This window comes from Acinonyx jubatus, chromosome D1, assembly GCF_027475565.1.
Source record: "Acinonyx jubatus isolate Ajub_Pintada_27869175 chromosome D1, VMU_Ajub_asm_v1.0, whole genome shotgun sequence".
Classification (NCBI taxonomy): Eukaryota; Metazoa; Chordata; class Mammalia; order Carnivora; family Felidae; genus Acinonyx; species Acinonyx jubatus.
This window is the reverse complement of record NC_069390.1, coordinates 19,300,119-19,318,985: the sequence shown is the minus strand read 5'-3', so window position 1 is coordinate 19,318,985 and position 18,867 is coordinate 19,300,119. Positions and strand designations below refer to the sequence as shown.

Below are 18,867 nucleotides of genomic sequence, written 5' to 3'. Positions count from 1 at the left end.
CAGGCTCCATGCTCCAAGCAATCAGCACAGAGCCTGACACAGGGCTTTAACTCACAAACCATGAGATCATGACCTGAGCCGAAGTCGGCCACTTAACCGACTGAGCCACCCAGACGCCCCTGTTAGGAGTGTTTTAAAGCCAAAATTTAAATGGATCAGAACGAGATATCTAAATTCCCTTGATGATCACAGCCAGTCCTGTAGCTTTAGTACCACCTACATGCTGAGGACTGCCAAATTTCTTTGTCCATCATTTCTTGCCTGGAGTTTCATGGTAGCCTTCTAACTGATCTCCCTGCTCTTACACTGGATTCTTGACAGCCTGTTCTAAACATGACAGCAGAGATCCACTCCTACTTGAAGCTGTTCAGTGGCTCATTTCAGAATACAAATTTTAAAAATGCCATGGCTTTTCATCCCTGACCTCAGCTGCTGTCCTTCCTCTCCATCACTCTGCCCCAGTCACCTAGCTTCCTGCAGCCTAGGCAGACACACCTGCCTTAGGATTTTTGCACTAGCTACTCTTTCCCTTCTATCTGCTTGTCTAATTCCATCTCCTTCAAATCCTCAAAAGATCACCTTCTCAAGGAACATGATATATTGCAATGCCCCTTTTCTATCCTGCCAAGACTCCAAATCCCACTTAACCCTGCTGCATGTTCTTTAGAGCATTTGCCAACTTCTAACATACTATATAGTTTACTTGCATGTTGTTTACTCTGTCTTCTCCTGATAGAATGGAATGTGGCTAAAATGCCACAAAGGGAAAGATTTTTGCATTTTGCTCACTGATAATCACGACTACCTAAAACAGTGCTTGGCACATGGTAAGCTTTCGATAAAAAGTCAAAGGCAGTGTTTCAGGCTCTGGAACATAGTAATGAACAAGAGAGGCAAACTGCTGGGAGTTCACATTCTAGTACACAGAGCCTGATAAATAGGCTGATTTCAGAGATTAGTAGTATGAAAATGCTGAAGCATTCTAATGTGACAATGTGTAAGAGCTAACATGGAAAGAATGGTTAGGAAAAGTCTGTAAAGAATTAATTTGAGCCAAGACCTGGGTGATGATTTGGAGCCAGGCTAGTGAAGATCTCAAGGAAAAGCATTTGAGATGGAGGCAACAAAAACCACAGAACACTTGGCTTTAAGAATGCCAGGCTGTGCTAAAAACAAAAAAGTGGGTTGGGTGCTATCCCAAAGCTTTTAGTTCCTAGTTTCAATCCCTGGGCTCCTAAATTCCTCATCTATGATAATGAACTACTTTCAATGACTCAGAGGGCACCGTACTCTTTCTGATACTGAGGCATGTTTCCCCGGTCAAGAAAATCATTGTTACCCACCCCCCACTCCACCCCTATTCATCCAGTTAATGGATTCATCCTTCAGACCCCACTAGATTCCATTCTGCTTTGGAAGCCTTTCCTCCCAAGGTGTGTACAGGACCATGCACCTGTGTGCTCCCTAAGCACACTATCTTCTCCCGTGTTAGAAACTATAGGAGGAACTCAAAGCAGTTCTGGTCAGGTGGGAAAAAATGAGATTCAATTCTAGCAAGTGTGATGGAAACTAAAACTTAGACCAATGAAATCTAATTTATCAAAAAACCTAAGAAATTGTAGATTGATTCCTAGTTGTACATTTATTAGGTAAAACTAATGCAATCAGAAGTAAGAAAATCCAGTAAAATTCTGGTCATAGAGAGTTGATAATAGAAACAAGATTTCAGGGGCGCCTGTGTGGCCCAGTCGGCTGAGCCATCCAACTTTGGCCAAGGTCACGATCTCACAGTTCATGGGTTTGAGCCCCGTGTCGGGCTCTGTGCCAACAGCTCAGAGCCTGGAGCCTGCTTCAGATTCTGTGTCTCCCTCACTCTGCCCCTCCCCTGTTTGTGCTCTGTCTCTCTCTGTAAAAATAAATAAACATTAAAAAAAAAAAATCTGAGATAAGGCCTAGATACACAGATACTAGATGTAGCTCCAGTTAGTATTCCTCAAGAAATTTATCAGAAAAGGAACAGAGAACAAATAAAAAATGAGGAAATGGTATTCCAATGAGGAAAAACTAAAATTTAACTTTCTATAAAGTGATAAGATCAAAAAGCCCAAACTCACAAAAGGTTTTAATAGAATGAACTTGAGTTTCATCATAAAATGAGGATATTAATTGTATGGAACCAGAAAAACCCCAAATAGCCAAAAGCAATCCTGAAAAAGAAAACCAAAGCTGCAAGCATCACAATTCTGGACCTCAAGCTGTATTACAAAGCTGTAATCAAGACAGTATGGTACTGGCACAAAAACAGACACTCAGATCAATGGAACAGAATAGAAAACCGAGAAATGGCCCCATAAACGTATGGCCAACTAATCTTTGACAAAGCAGGAAAGAATATCCAGTGGAATGAAGACAGTCTCTTCAGCAAATGGTGGGAAAACTAGACAGCGACATGCAGAAGAATGAACCTGGCCCACTTTCTTACACCATACACAAAAATAAACTCAAAATGGATGAAAGACCTAGACGTAAGACAGGAAACCATCAAAATCCTCGAGGAGAAAGCAGGCAAAAACCTCTTTGACCGCGACTGCAGTAAGTGTCTTACTCAACATGTTTCTGGAGGCAAGGGAAACAAAAGCAAAAGTGAACTATTGTAACTTCATCAAGATAAAAAGCTGCACAGCAAAGGAAACAATCAGCAAAACTAAAAGGCAACCTATGAAATGGGAGAAGATATTTGCAAATGACATATCAGATAAAGCGTTAGTATCCAAAATGTATAAAGAACTTATCAAACTCAACTCCCCAAAAAACAAATAATCCAGTGAAGAAATGGGCAAAAGACATGAATAGACACTAACAGACACATGAAAAAATGCTCAACATCACTCATCATCAGGGATGATGTATGATGATCACATACTAATCAGTGATCAAAAAGAATGAAATCTTGCCATCTGCAACAACATGGATGGAACCAGAGTGTATTATATGCTAAGCGAAATTAGAGAAAGACAAATATCATGACTTCACTCATATGTGGAATTTAAGATACAAGACAGATGAACATAAAGGAAAGGTAGCAAAAATAATATAAAAACAGGGAGGGGGACAAAACATAAGAGACTGTTAAATACAGAAAATAAACTGAGGGTGCTGGAGGGGCTTGGGGTGGGGGGATGGACTAAATGGGCAAGGGGCATTAAGGAGGACACTTGTTGGGATGAGCACTGGATATTATATATAGGGGATGAGTCACTGGATTCTACTCCTGAAATCATTTTTGCACTATATGGTAACTAACTTGGATGTAAATTAAAATAAAAATAAATTTTAAAAAATGAGGATATTGAAATTTGAGTGTATGTGGTAGTAAAAACGGGGGGTGGGGACAGGTATGACCTTTAGCTACTTACAGAATGAATAGACAATACAGTTACTCCACAGAAACTGTCCTCCCCAAATATATTAACAGCTGTAAGGCTTTTGATAAATTAATGTCTGGGAAGTCTGTATCTGGAAAATTCTTTTGGGGCTGACCATCATGCTATCCTCAGAGCAGCCCTGGTGTCACTGTGAATTAGAATCCTTGGCTGACTAGACATTTGGTCTCATCCATAGTAGTCCTCATGCTTCAGACTGCTTGATCTACTTGGCAAACTATTTCTAAATGAAATTATTATATTTAGTTACTCTCTGCTTTCCCTTTGTAAACTGTGTTCACTTTGCATATAGCTGTTGGAAAGATATACCTCCACAGCCCTCCCTGCCATAACTAGCCTCCCTCCCTATCCACCTTTTCAACTTCTGTCAATTCAAAATCCCTCTAAAGGAATTAACTATATGCAAAGTAAGCTGCCAATAATTCCTTCCATATCTGCTTGAACATAATGCTTCACTTATCAAGATGAGTCTATTTCCTTTTCCCTTCGAATCTGAGCTACCCTTATTCCCTTCTCTGACCAGTAGAATGCAGAAGAGACACTTCCCAGTTCTGGGTCTGGCCCTCAAGGAGCCTGGCCACCATGTCAGAAGCCTCTCTAACTATCCTGAGAGACAACCCAGCCACTCCAAGCCATTTCAGCCACTCCAGCTAAAGCACTAGATATGTATGTGGAGTCATTCTGGGACAGCCCCCGCTGAGGTCCCAGCTGAGTGCAGTCTTATGAGTGACCCCAGCCAAGCAGGAGAAGAAACACCCAGATGAGTCTACCCAACAAACTATGAAATATAATAAATCATGTTTTAAAGTTAAACATTTAAGCCACTACAATTTAAGTTGGTTTTCCATGAAGCAAAAGATAATTAACAGAATTTAAACCAGAATGTTAATTCTCTCAGTTATATTTATATTCTATATTTTCTCTAAGGAATAAACAGTATGGAGATTCTCTGCAACTTTCAGTTAAAATGGCCCAAAGGAGGAAATGATCCAGAAAGTTCATTTTATCACTGTCCAATTCCTGGCTTCAAAAATTCTATAGAGATAATAAATAAAAGTCAAACTAACCAAGGGTTTTGGAAGATAAAAATATATTTGTACAGGAAATGCTTCCTGCTATCGTATGCTAAGAATGTATAATTAATTGAACAAAGAATTACTCGCAAGTTTAGCTGTTCAAAATTTACAAAGTACCACCAAAACAAACATACAGGCAAGTATCTCTGGTGAACATAGATGCAAAAATCCTCAACAAAATGCAAGCTGCATTCAAAAATACATTAAAAGAATCATTCACCTTGGTCAAGTGGCATTTATTCCAGGGATGCAAGGATGGTTCAATATTTGCACATCAATCAATGTGATACACCACAATGACAAAAGAAAGGATAAAAATCATATGACATCTCAATAAATACAGAAAAAGCATTTGACAAAATTTAACATCTATTCATGATAACTCTCAACAAGGTGGATTTAGAGGGAACACACCTCAACATAATAACAGCCATATATGAAAAATCCACAGCTAACATCATATTCAATGGTGAAAAACAGAGCTTTTCCTCTATGATCAGGAACAAGAACAAGGATATCCACTCTCACCACTTTTATTCAACATAGTACTGGAAGTCCTAGCCACAGCACTCAGACAAAAAAAATAAATGCATCCAAATTGTTAAGGAAGAAGTTAAACTGTCACTATTTGCAGATGACATGATACTATACATAGGAAACCCTAAGGACTCCACCAAAAAACTATTAGAAGTAAAAAATGAAGTCAGTAAAGTTGCAGGATACATAAAAAACCAATTGTGTTTCAATTGCTAATAATTAAATAGCAGGAAGAGATATTAAGAAAACAATTCCATTTTACAATTGCTCCAAAAAGAATAAAATACCAAGGAATAAACTTAATCAAGGAAGTGAAAGACCTTACTCTAAAAACTATAAAACACTGATGAAAGAAATTGAAAATGACACAAACAAATGGCAAGATATTCCATGCTTAGGGACTGGAAGAACAAATATTGTTAAAATGTCCATACTACCCAAAGCAATCTACAGATTCAATGCAATCCCTATCAAAACACCAACAATCTTCTTCACAGAACTAAAACAATTAATACTAAAATTTATGTGGAACCACAAAAGACCTCAAGTAGCCAAAGAAATCTTGAGAAAGAAGAACAAAACTGGAGGTATCACAACCCCAAATATCAAGATATACTACAAAGCTGCAGTAATTAAAACCATATGACACTAGCACAAAAATAGACATATAGATCAACAGAACAAAACAGAGAGCCCAGAAACAAAGCCATGCTTATCTGGTCAAGTAATCTACAACAAAGGAAGCAAGAATATACAATGGGGAAAGTACAGTCTCTTCAATAAATGGTGCTGGGAAAACTGGACAGCTACATGCAAAAGAATGAAACTGGAGCACTATTTAGTTAGTTGGTTAGTTAGTTAGTCAGTCAGTCAGTCAGTCAGTCAGTTAGTTAGTTAGTTAGACACAGCAAGAGCGAGTGCTAGTGGGGGAGAGAGAGAGAGAGAGAAAATTCCAAGCAGGATCTGCACTGTCAGTGCATGGGGCTCGAACTCACAAATCATGAGATCATAACCTGAGCTGAAGGCAGACACTTAACCAACTGAGCCACCCAGGTGCCCCTGGACCACTTTCCTACATAGAAACAAACTCAGAATGGATTAAAAACCTAAATATAAGACCTAAAACTATAAAACTCCTAGAAGAAAATATAGGCAGTAATTTCTTGGACATTGGTCTTATCAATATTTTTCTAGATACGTCTCCTAAGGCAAGGGAAATAAAGCAAAAATAAAGTACTGGGATTGCACCCAAAAAAACCCCAAAAAACAAAAAAAAAAAAACAAAAAAAAATTGTGCACAGTAAAGGAACCATCAACAAAATGAAAAGGCAGCCTGAATGAGAGAAGATATTTGCAAGTGATATATCTGATAAGGCATTAATAGCCAAAATATACAAATAACTTACACAACTCAACACCAGAAAACCCCAAAATAAATAATCTGATTTTAAAATGAGCAGAGGACTTGAATAGACATTTTTCTTCCAAAAAGACATACAGATGACCAACAGACACATAAAAAGATGCTCAACATTACTAATTATCAGGGAAATGTAAATCAAAACTACAATGAGATACTACATTACACCTGTCAGAATGACTAGAATCAAAAAGACAACAAGTGTTGGCAAGGATGTGGAGCAAAAGGAACACTTGTGCACTGTTGTTGGGAATGTAAATTGGTGCATCCACACATGGAAGTTCCTCAAAAAATTAAAAATAGAAATAGCATACAATCCAGTAATTTCACTACTGGGAAATTATCCAAAGAAAACAAAAACACAAATTTGAAAAGATATATGTACCCTTATGTTCTATTGCTGTATTATTTACAATAGCCAAGATACAAAAGCAACCCGAATGTCCATGGATAGATGAACAGATAAAGAGATAAAGAATATGTAGTACACACACACACACACACACACACACACACACACAGGAATACTCAGGAATAATACATCCTGTATTTCAATTGTTAACCTGTCAATATTCCACTAGCTTGCACATTGCTCAGTGGTCAGATCTCCATGCCCACTGTCTAGCAGAGTACTAGACAAAAAAGCAGATAAGCCACACATTTTTAGGGAGATGCATGTTCATTACTGCAACCGTCTAAGAAAACCTACTTTCAGAAGGAACTAAAAACCAATGCTGTGGTCATTGCTTCCATAGTATGAAGTTATATTTAAACACTTGGCAATTATTTTTGTTTTCCAGCAATATGCCAAAGTAGGGAAGTGGTCAGGCAAAATTCTCACCCTCCTTTTCCCAAAGAGAAAACCGAAAGCTTAATGAACCTACAAAGCTAGAAGGCAGCCCTGAAATACCTAAAACAACATATCTAACTAGAAGCGAGAAGGCAGGCTAGTCGCTTGGCCCCACGTTGGTTCACTAGTGGGAAGTGCTTCTTAACGTACATACCAGTGCCCTGGGACTCTTGCTGAAAGGTAGAATCTGATGGGGAGGGGTGGAAGAGCCAAGAATGTGCATTTCTAATAAACTGCCCGGTGATGCCAATGCTGTTTGGGTCTCCAGATCTCGACTTCCAGCCTAGACCTGAGGTAGCCACTACCCACATATGGCTCTTAAGCCCCGAAATCTCGCTAGCCTGAAATTACCTGAGCTCTAGATCTAAAATACACACCTATTCCCACGACTAAGTAGAAAAAATATCTCAGTAACTTGTACAGATTTCATATTGAACTAATACTATATTACATATAATGGGTTAAATAAAATGTGTTATTTCACTGTCTTTGTTTAAAAATTTGTATGTGGCTTGAGGCTTACGTACTTATACTGAAGAGCGCTGCCCTTGACTGACAACCAGTCCCAACTCTGAAGCTTCTACTGTTAAGAGACTTGAAGAATAAAAGAGAATCCATCTCTTCCCTTAGGCGTTTTCAAAGCATACCTTTTATTTCCCAACTATATTGCACAACCAGGAATTAAAATGAAATAAAGCGAAAACCAAGATTTTATTAAGAATATAGATCAATATATACACACAGACATACACACTCTGTACGTATTCTCTGAATCCTGTTATTTCAATTCAGACTCCACCTAGAACACTACTTTTATCTCCCTCTGGTTCCCACCCCACGAGATCGTATCGCGTACAGGAAAACAATAACAAAAACGCGGTCTCCGACCTAAAGCCAAACCCGGCTGCCCCGGTAGCCCAAACCGAGGCTGAAAAAGCCGGTCGTCAGCGGGCAGCGCCCCCTGGGCTCCACCTCCTCCAGCGCCGACCTCCCCAAGATGGCGGGCGGCGGGGGCCCGCTTCCGCTTCCGGTGTGAGCAGCCGGGCCGGGGGGGCAAGATGGCGGCGGCAGTAGGGGTCCGCGGCCGGTGCGAGCTGCCGCCTTGCTCCGGCCCAGGCTGGCTCCTCAGTCTTTCCGCCTTGCTGAGTGTGGCGGCTCGAGGGGCCTTCGCCACCACGCACTGGGTCGTCACGGAGGACGGGAAGATCCAGCAGCAGGTAGCGGCCATAGGCGTCCCTCTCCGCCCGCGCCCGCCCTCGCCCCGGGGGATTCCCAGGTCCGGCCCCTGGCTATTTGGCTCCACGCGGCCCCGCCCCCAGCCTACCTTCCCACGGTCCGGGCGCTAGGGCCCGAGCGACCCCGACGCTGAGACCCGGCGTCGCCCCCCTCCCCATTTGTTCTCTGGCCCTCGCCTCAGACGCCTGCAAGTTCTCAGCCTTCCACCCCTGGGGCAGCGTGCCGCGTGGGAAGAGTCGCCCGGCTGTGGGGGTCGGACTCTGGGGACATCTTGTTGTGCTTGGGCTTTAGAAACCGCAGATTCATTATCCTTGCCTCTGGTTCCTCTCGGGCCCACCACGCGTCACCAGCCCTCCCTGAAGAAGTAGAAAGCAGGTGGCAGCGCCCGGCTGTGCGCGAGTCCCAGGGCGGTGACAGCTTCGGCACCCCTAGGCAGTGGGTCATCTAATGCTTCCTACCCCAGTCTCCTCTTGCAGTGCTGGAATTCGTGTCGGGACGAGGTGGTTTCAGCTTGTACCGTTACCCAGGTCAACAGGGGCTCTTTAGGGACAACATACACCTTCCTTCCGAAGGAATGCTTGAAGATGCCTCTGGTGGCGTTGCCTGCATCTTTTCGGCTGTAACTGCCCTCGTTTCCCAGTGTACTTTGCATTGTTTCTTTACCTAGTTCCTGTAACCCGGCCCCGCAAGGAGGATGTGCGATTTCCTGGATTCTTGTGTGTCCGTCCGAACTAATTCCTCAGAGGAGGGACTGCTTTTCTTACATAACTTTATGATTGCCTACATTTTGTGAATGCCGCTGATCCCTAAACAGTACGTGCGTGTGCTCGGCTGCAGAATCTTGGTAAACTTAATGACTTCCAACACTTGAGAGCAATCCTGAAAAGTCCAGCAAACATTTAGGAAGTGAATTGTGTGCCCCATGCAGTCTGGCCCCTTGATCTCAAGTGTATTAACCGTCATCGTGTGAAATTATGGACCTTTCGATTGTGTGTCATGAATGATGATAGGAACACAGCGCAAGGTTTACCTTTGTATGAAGTGGGGTTCTCGTTTAGATTTGCCTTGTGATGGCAAATTTTACCTCGTGTAACGAGTGAGTAAAACAATGTAAAATCGGCGTTGGTATTGTTCAGTGGTTTTTAAGTATGTCTGAGAAAAGACTAACTTCTTATTGGGCACTCTTTTTCTCTACACCAACTTACATTGGAAAAGATTTCCTTTTCATGGCCATACCATTTGAGATTTAAAAGATAGGTGTGCATTTCAGAAACTCTAGAAAGCACTGCAAGTTTATTTCTTTCACAAAAGATCAGAAATCTTATGGGAGTCCTGGCTGCTACCCCCACCCCCTTTTATTTCCTGATGATAATTTTCCTTGAGGCCCTCATGAAGGGATACATGGAATTAAGTCACTCCTGCCGCAATTTGGGGAGCCCATCTCCTATTGGCTCTTCTGCAATATTGTTTTTGGCCACAGCTATTTATACACTATGACATTGACTTCTCCTTCCCATTTTGGTGTCCTGCCTCTCAGCCTAGGAAGTGGCCCATCTGAAAAGTGAAAGCTGGTAGAAATGCATTATTTGCTGAACATTGCAATGTGAAAGTAGCACCTGATTTGTTTTTTTAACAACAAAAAAACCCCAAATTCTTTCTTTTTTGCACATTGGATACTTATGTTTCAGTGGGGGAAAGGTAGAGGTTTCTGTAACTTGCCTCAGAAAGGGACAAATTTGAACAGTCTTTTGGAAATTTGCCAAGTCACTCCTGCAGTAAGCAGTAAGCTTAAGGTTAGGAAAGCAAGATTTCTTTACTATAAGCTTTTAACAGTTGTCTTTTTCAGTGAATTTGTCCAATACTTTGCTACATAACATTTACAATGTTAAGTTCATACAACCACAAAATTTTATACCAGAAGACATAAAGCTGGTGTCTTCAGCGTAACAAGAAGAGGCTAGGGAAGGAAAGTTGGATTTAATCTGAAGGAAAAGCAACATTTATAAGTAAAGTAAGAGAGTTGAATACATGATCATCTTCTGAGTGCCACTCGGATAGCTGGGTATATTACCTATGCTTTCCTTCCTGGCAATATTTCAAATGCGGGCAGAATCCAAAACTCAATTTAGATTGTGATGAATTATCACATTTGCATATGCTTATTAAAGAACTGAAAGATCCCTTTAGTATATGGATTTGGGTGTACTGCAGATCTATTCATATGTTCAGCAACAATTAATTAAAAGCTTAATATATATATATATTATATTGTGTCCTAACTGACATACCATATTCCTTGCTACTTGTTTTTGGTTATAATATCTAAATGAGAGCAGAAGTGTGATTTTAGCTTTAAAGTGGTCTAATATCAGGGAGAGGGCTAAGGGTAAACTGAAATGGCAACTTTAGAATATTAGCATGGCGAATACCTTTTGAAACTCTGCCTGATATTTAAACTTGTCCAAATTAGATAGGTCATTGTTTTCCATAGTGAACGTGGAGAAGTACTTATGAATTAAAAATCTGAATTGCCCCAAATACAGACTTACATAGGGATATTTTCCATCACTGTAAAATTGTAAGTACAGTAAGCAGGTCTTCCCAGGAGAAGAGAACAGTTGTTTGGTTTTTCTATTTCAAGCCTTAGCAAATGATAAAGATAGACACCCACAAGTTACAACTACAAACTTGTGAACACACAAATACATTGGAAGACCTGGCCCTGAAAAGGGATTGAAATGGGGCTTCAGTCACAGCAAGGAGGCAGCCATTCTTCCAGGCAGGGTCCTCCCAGTCAGAACTGTGGTCACTTCTGGCAGGAGCAAGTGGTGAGCTCTCAGCATGGCATGTTAGGGAATCATTCCTTTCCACAATCCCTGTCTCAGCTGGGAAGCATACCTTATATGTTTTTAGGTTCCATGTTTACTGAGCTGCCACTAAATTCCAGGAGCATTGCTCAGGGAATCCTTAGCTGGGATGTGAAGAGAATGTTCTAGAGTCTGAGTTCCTTTCCCACTGCAGTTGGGATAGTTAAGAAGAGGTGCTCCTCTTCTCTTCACCTTTATGCTTTTCTCCCAGCTTTGGGCTTTGGCATACCTCTGATCCCCTTGTGTCCCCTGTACCTGAAAATTTTTCTTTATTTAAGCAAGAGTACTTGGGGTCCATGGACTTAAGGAGTGGGCTGTTATAATCTCATTACTTGGAGCATCTACAGAGTAATCAGGTCAATGGATCCTTTGGTTGGCTTCACTGTGAAGAATAGGCTTTGAGATAAATTTGTGGTTTTTTTCATTTCCTTTTTTTAAAAAAATTTTTTTAACATTTATTTTTGAGAGAGAGAGTGCGTGCACGCGAGAGCATGGAAGGGGCAGAGAGAGAGACAGACACAGAATCCAAAGCAGGCTCCAGGCTCTGAGCTGTCACCACAGAGCCTGACATGGGGCTCAAACTCACAAACTGCAAGATCATGACCTGAGCCGAAGTTGGGTGTTTAACTGACTGAGCCACCCAGGTGCCTCTCTTTTTTTTGTTTTTTTTTTCCTAGTATGGCAATATTTATTTTTCTGATTTTGTCAAAATTGTCTGGAGAGTCACTTGAAGATTAAATTCAATTTTGTGAATTAGCCTAAGAGCCTAACCATAATGTATCACATCATTACTGTGGAAAAACCAATATTCCATGTTCTGAATTACCAGCTAACAAATGAACTCCTGAAATGTTACCAGTTTGTCTTAGACTTATTAAATCAAGAAGTTGTACTTCTAAAAATAGGTGGGGGAGGGGAAAGGGGCACCCAGGTGTCTCAGTCGACTCTTGACTTCAGCTTAGGTCTTGATCTCAGGGTCATGACTTCAAGCCCCACATTGGTCTCCATGTATGAAGCCTACTTAACAAAAAAAAAAAAAAGAAGTTGTACTTCTAGCACTGGGGTTCATGGCCCCTGGATATTCTCTGTCTTCATAAGTGGAGGTCTAAAACTTTAAGTAAATGAAGAGTATAATTGTTATCAACTCTCATAACATTATAATATTTCTTAGCTACCGACTGTTTCCTTCTCAAATCTTAGAACAATAGTACTTTAGGAAAAAATTCTTAAAGGGTATATGGTACAACTCATAGGAGAGAAAGTTACCCACAGTCACATAACTGATGAGTGGCATTTAGTGATAGCAGTAAGTAAAAATCTGCAGTAACATGCAAGTGAGCACTTTGTACTCGGTAAGTTTGAAGTGCTTTCCCCCCCCTTTCATAATACCTACCAATGAAGAAATAGAAAGAAAAGTAAAAAATGGGAATAATGAAGTAAAAGTCTTCTCTTTTCCAGTTTGCTTTACCTCTGCAGAATGTTTTGTGATGACTTTAAATTGGGGGTGGGTGGAGAAGCGTCAAAAATAGTTGTGATGTAATTTGGGGGTTATTTCATCATTTTGCCTTCTATCAAGCAAATGCTTTAAAGTACAGATCCTTTTAACTGCTTAGAACAAATGAAGTTTCTGACAAAGCTGACGATCTGAAACCTAGCAACTTTGGCATAAGAAGTGTTTGATAAGCAGTAATATTTCAGCAACTATGACCTGAGCAAGAGCTGTCAGGTTTAGTTGGACAAACAGACTAAATCTTTATCTATTGGTCTTTAATAGCTTATAAGTGAAGGAGTGGCTTGATTTGGGTATTAAGTAATTGGTTAGTCTGGGAGAGGGCATCTGGATGATACTATGAAGCTGACAGGTTTATTTCAGTGCTTTTCAACACTGAGCCCATCTTTTTATCATAGAGCTTTGCTTCTGTGTTTATATACTTCAGGAATTTACTTGGATCTGAGAGGTCATGGTTGTTTCTTCACTAACTTGCTAGGTACCTGCTAAACCTTTGTAATTTGTCCTAGACGTTGACATCAAAGTGATTCTCACTCAATCCTTTTTTTTTCCACTTCCTACTATTCTATTATCTTATAAATTCCCAGGGGTTAACTCTGTTTATACTATAGAGTAGGTAATAGCTTATAAGTATACAGAGGTAAATTATAACTTTAAATACTTTTCCCAATTACTTATTAAACAAGTATTTACTGACAGCTTATTTTTCACCAGCCCACTGTGCTTTGATGGATAGGCTGTTTTCCAATGGCTACCGTGACACGAAATTCTCATTTTTCATTGGGGGTCAGCAGAGTACAGCTCCTTCTTAACCTTTTTTTTTTTTTTTTTCTTTTCTTTTTTCCAGCTTTTCTTCCTCCACTCATCTTCTAGATCAGTGGTTCTCAAACTTTACCTTACACAAAAATAATCTGGGGTACTTGCTTAAAATACAGGTTCCTAGGCCACTAAAGTGTCTGAACCAGTAAAGCCAAGAATTCCACATTTTTACCAAATCCCTCAGGAGATCGTGATACAGATGGATCACAGATCATTCTGAGAAGTTCAACTTTATTGCTTTACCTCCAGCTTCTGTTTCCGCATTCTCTTTTTACTCTTTACATATACCTGGGCAATCCTATCTTTTCTCAGGACTTAAGTTACCACATATGTGCTGAGAATAGCCACATTTCTTTTTGTAAGTCAGATTTTTTCCTCCAGGGTTATAGATTCAGGACCTCTAATAAGCTTTGAATTCCATGTGAATGTCCTCTAGGTACTTCAAGCTTAATATGATCAAATCTAAACTCATTTTTACCCTACCTAAAACTGTGACATGCCCTGTTTTCCCAAACTGAACAAAAGACCCCACCATTCACCATCCACCCATTTGCCCATGTCAGAAATCTAGTTGTTTCCTATATTCTTTACCAAAATCTTTCCATTTTACTTTCTAATTATATCTTCTTCCCATAGTCACTGCTGTGACTCCAATTCAAGCCACCTGATTCTTGCCACAGCTTTCTAACTGCTCTCCTTTCTCTAGTCTTGTCCTGCTTCCAACCCATTCTCCCCAGTGCAGTTAGACTCAGCTTTTAAAACTTTCTTTGTTTTGGGGCACCTGGGTGTTTTGGGGCACCTGGGGCTCAGTTGGTTGAGCATCTAACTCTTGATCTCAGCTCAGGTCATGATCCTAGAGTCGTGGGATCAAGCCCTGCATCCAGCTTTGTGCTGAGCATAGAGCCTGCTTGATTCTCTGTCTGTCCTTCCCTCTCTCTTCCTCTCTGCCCCCTCTCCTTTGTGTGTATGCTCTCAATCGCTCTAAAGTAAAAATAAATAAAACTTTTGTTTAATTAAAAATTTGAATTACAGAAGGAATGCATGGCATTCTCAAAAGTAAATGTCTAACATTATGGGGGTATTTAAAATAATAAAGTGAAGTCTTCCCACCTCTCCCCATTCTCACTTCTCAAGGAAAATTGCCTTTAAATCGTTTGGTGCATATCCCAGGACATGGTCTTTCTTTAATGTGTCTTGTGATCTGGCCCCTCCTTCTCTCTAGCTTATCTTTGTTCATTCTTCAGTGCCCCACTTTCACCCCCAGAATACACATACATAACACTTGGCCATATTTAACTTTGGTCAGTGCCCTCAGATGTGCTCTGTTCTCACTTGCTTCTGGGCCTTTGCACATGTTCTTTCCCTGAAATGCTGACTGTCCTAATCTGGCTAACTCAGTACTCTTCACAACTTAAACATCACTTCCACAGGGAAGCTTCTAATGCCCAAATTTAAACAAGCTGTTCTTTCTATGTGCTTTTATAGTGTCTGGTATTCCCTTATGAAGGCATTTACCATGCCATATTGTGTCCATTTACTAATGTAAATACCCTACTAGACTCCTACATGCCCCATGAAGGGAGAAGCCATACCCATTTTCTCTGCACCTCCTGCATCTCTCATGCTAAATCCCATAGGCTGCAATAGTATCTATTGAATGGATGACATAAGGAAGTATGAAAACTGGTTCCTGCCTCTCAGGAATTTACCACTGTCCGAATGAAGCCTCACACTGCTTACTAATGTGATAGTCATTTTGGAAGCTAACCTACAGGAGGCCTCAGACTCCTGGAAGATCTTTATTTATTTATTAATACTTATTCATATTTGAGAGACAGAGAGCATGAGCAGGGAAGGGGCAGAGAGAGGGAGACATAGAATCTGAAGCAGGCTCCAGGCTCTGAGTTGTCAGCACAGAGCCCGAGCCCGACGCAGGGCTTGAACTCACAAACTGCGAGATCATGACCTGAGCCAAAGTCGGACGCTCAACTGACTGAGCCACCCAGGTGCCCCTCCTGGAAGATCTTTAAAGCTCCGAATAACCCATCAGTGAGTCAGCCATTGGGCCTTCAGATAAAGTGCTATATGCACATGAGAAGAGCCTTACTCAGAGATCACTGTTGGCCTGTCTTCTCTGGTCAGGTTGTGTATGCAAAGGAAATCATCCTCTTTGTCACTGATGTTACATCTAAAAGGTCAGCTTTATTTTTCAGGCACTGAGAAGTATGGAGAAGTGACAAGAGACAAGGAAGAAAAAACAAGAAAAATCATCAGGAAGGGCAGAGGCAAGATGGATGAGAAATGGCAGCTGCATTGTTGAGGGGGGATTAGGGTCAGCTGTGGGGTTTGGCAGTTGTTGCAGTTTAGAAGCAGCTTGGGTGGAAATGGACAGAAGGGACCCTGACAGTGAGGAATAGGAGGGCTTGCCAGCAGGTCAGGTCAAAAATGAGAACAGCTTTGCGCTCCAGTGTGTAGGGGCATGTGTGAGCCCTACCTGCATCTCCGTGAGACTCTGTGATGGCAAAAGCAAGGGGAATTCTGTAGGGTGGCTCTTTACAGCCAGGCACTTCATTTGGTTTTTTTTTCTTTGTTTTATTTTTTAACATAATATAATTTATTGTCAAATTGGTTTCCATACAACACTCAGTGCTCATCCCAAGAAGCGCCCTCCTCCCTGCCCATCACCCACTTTCCCCTCTCCCCCACCCCCCATCTACCCTTAGTTTGTTCTCAGTCCTTAAGTGTCTCTTAGGGTTTGCCTCCCTCCCTCTCTGTATCTCAGTGTGGTTTTGATTTGTATTTCCATGATGAGGAGGGACGTTGAGCATCTTTTCATGTGCTTGTTGGCCATCTGGATATCTTCTTTAGAAAAGTGTCTATTCATGTCTTCTGCCCATTTCTTCACTGTATTATTTGTTTTTCAGGTGTGGAGTTTGGTGAGTTCTTTATAGATTTTAGATGCTAGCCCTTTATTTGATATGTCATTTGCAAATATCTTTTCCCATTCCAGTTGATTGTTTTGTTGATTGTTTCCTTTGCAGTGCAGAAGCTTTTTATCTTGATGAGGTCCCATAGTTCATTTTTGCTGATAATTCCCTTGCCTTTGGAGATGTGTCAAGTAAGAAATTGCTGCAGCTGAGGTCAGAGAGGTTTTTTTCCTGCTTTCTCCTCTAGGGTTTTGATGGTTTCCTGTCTCACATTCAGGTCCTTCATCCATTTTGAGTTTATTTTTGTGTATGGTGTATTAAAGTGGTCTAGTTTCATTCTTCTGCATGTTGTACAGCCAGGCACTTCTTGAAAATTGTGCTCATGGGCTTCCCCCCCCCCTTTTTTTTAAGTTTGTTTATTTGTTCGAGAGAGACAGACACAGTGTGAGAGGGGAAGAGGCAGAGAGAGAGAGAGAGTGACAGAGAATCCCAAGCAGGCTCCATGCTGCCAGCACAGAGCCCAGTGTGGGGCTCAAACTCACGAACTGTGAGATGACTTGAGCTGAAACCAACAGTTGGAAAGCAAGAGTTGGACGCTTAACTGACTGAGCCACCCAGGTGTCCCTCTCTTCCCTCTCTTTGTATAGGTCTCTTCAAGCCACTCCAGTCAGTCCTTCATCCCCACAAGTCTTGTCAAAATATACCAGAGCCTGCCTTATTGCCAAATTTGGTGCTCAGCTTGAAGTTGTCTCTCTCACCCTCTTTGCTCCCCAGCCAGCACTTGTCCTCTGACCTTATCAAACTGTTTTCCTCCATGGCTTCCAGGACATTCATTCCTGGCTTTCCCTCTAAATCCCTCGCCATGACTTCTCATTCTCTTCCGCTGAATTCCTCTTTTCTTAATGAGTCTTAAATACTGATGTGCTCATCAGATGGTCTTATGCCCTGTCATGGCATAAAATATGACATCTATTCTGAGGATTCTCTTAAATCATATCTGCACTCTCCCTCAACTCCAGACTCTTGTATCCAATTGCCCACTCAACATCTCCACTTAGCTGTCTTACAGACATCACAAATACATCATGTCCTAAACTGAACTCTTTATTTCCCACCCCACCACACTGGTTAACCAGATTGCTCAGGTCCAGAGTCTTCCTCGACTCTTGGGTCGCATACCTAATCTATCAATAACCTGTCAACTTTACTTCCAAAATGTCTCTTGCATCAAGCCATGTCTTTCCACCTCTACTTCTACAGCCCTAGTCCAGTGGTCTTCATCTCCCTTTTAAACCTATGCACAGTAGCCTCCTGACCAGTGTCCTTGCTTCTACTTTTGCCCCATAGAGTCTACTCGCCACACTTTTTTTTTTTACATGAAATTTATTGTCAAATTGGTTTCCATACAACACCCAGTGCTCATCCCAACAGGTGCCCTCCTCAGTGCCCATCACCCACTTTCCCCTGCCCCCCCCACCAACCCTCAGTTTATTCTCAGTATTTAAGAGTCTCTTATGATTTGCCTCCTCCCTCTCTGTAACTTTTTTTTTCCCCCTTCTCCTCCCCCATGGTCTTCTGTTGAGTTTCTCAGGATCCGCATATGAGTGAAAACATATGGTATCTGTCTTTCTCTACCTGACTTATTTCACTTAGCATAACACTCTCCAGTTCCATCCACAGTGCTGCACATGGCCAGATTTCATTCTTTCTCATTGCCAAGTAGTATTCCATTGTATATATAAACCACATCTTCTTTATCCATTCATCAGTTAATGGACATTTAGGTTCTTTCCATAATTTGGCTATTGCTGAAAGTGCTGCTATAAACATTGGGGTACAAGTGCCCCTATGCATCAGCACTCCTGTATCCCTTGGGTAAATTCCTAGCAGTGCTATTGCTGGGTCATGGGGTAGTTCTATTTTTAATTTTTTGAGGAACCTGCACACTGTTTTCTAGAGCGGCTGCACCAGTTTGCATTCCCATCAACAATGCAAGAGGGTTCCCGTTTCTCCACATCCTCTCCAGCATCTATAGTCTCCTGATTTGTTCATTTTAGCCGCTCTGACTGGCGTGAGGTGGTATCTCAGTGTGGTTTTGGTTTGTATTTCCCTGATGAGGAGTGATGTTGAGCATCTTTTTATGTGCCTGTTGGCCATCTGGATGTCTTCTTTAGAAAAGTGT

The 18,867-nt window shown here is 41.3% G+C and overlaps 1 protein-coding gene across 3 annotated transcripts in view; it reads left to right on the top strand.

The window, feature by feature from the left end:
* Positions 1 to 8,350: 8,350 nt before the first annotated feature.
* TTC17 (tetratricopeptide repeat domain 17) overlaps positions 8,351 to 18,867 on the top strand; it is a 125,246-nt gene continuing 114,729 nt past the window's right edge. For all 3 annotated transcript variants that reach the window (XM_027072857.2, XM_027072856.2, XM_053203280.1), the window contains exon 1: positions 8,351 to 8,543. In XM_027072857.2, coding sequence (XP_026928658.1) covers positions 8,385 to 8,543 — 159 coding nt within the window. In that variant the 5' untranslated portion in view covers positions 8,351 to 8,384. The remainder of the gene's footprint in view (positions 8,544 to 18,867) is intronic.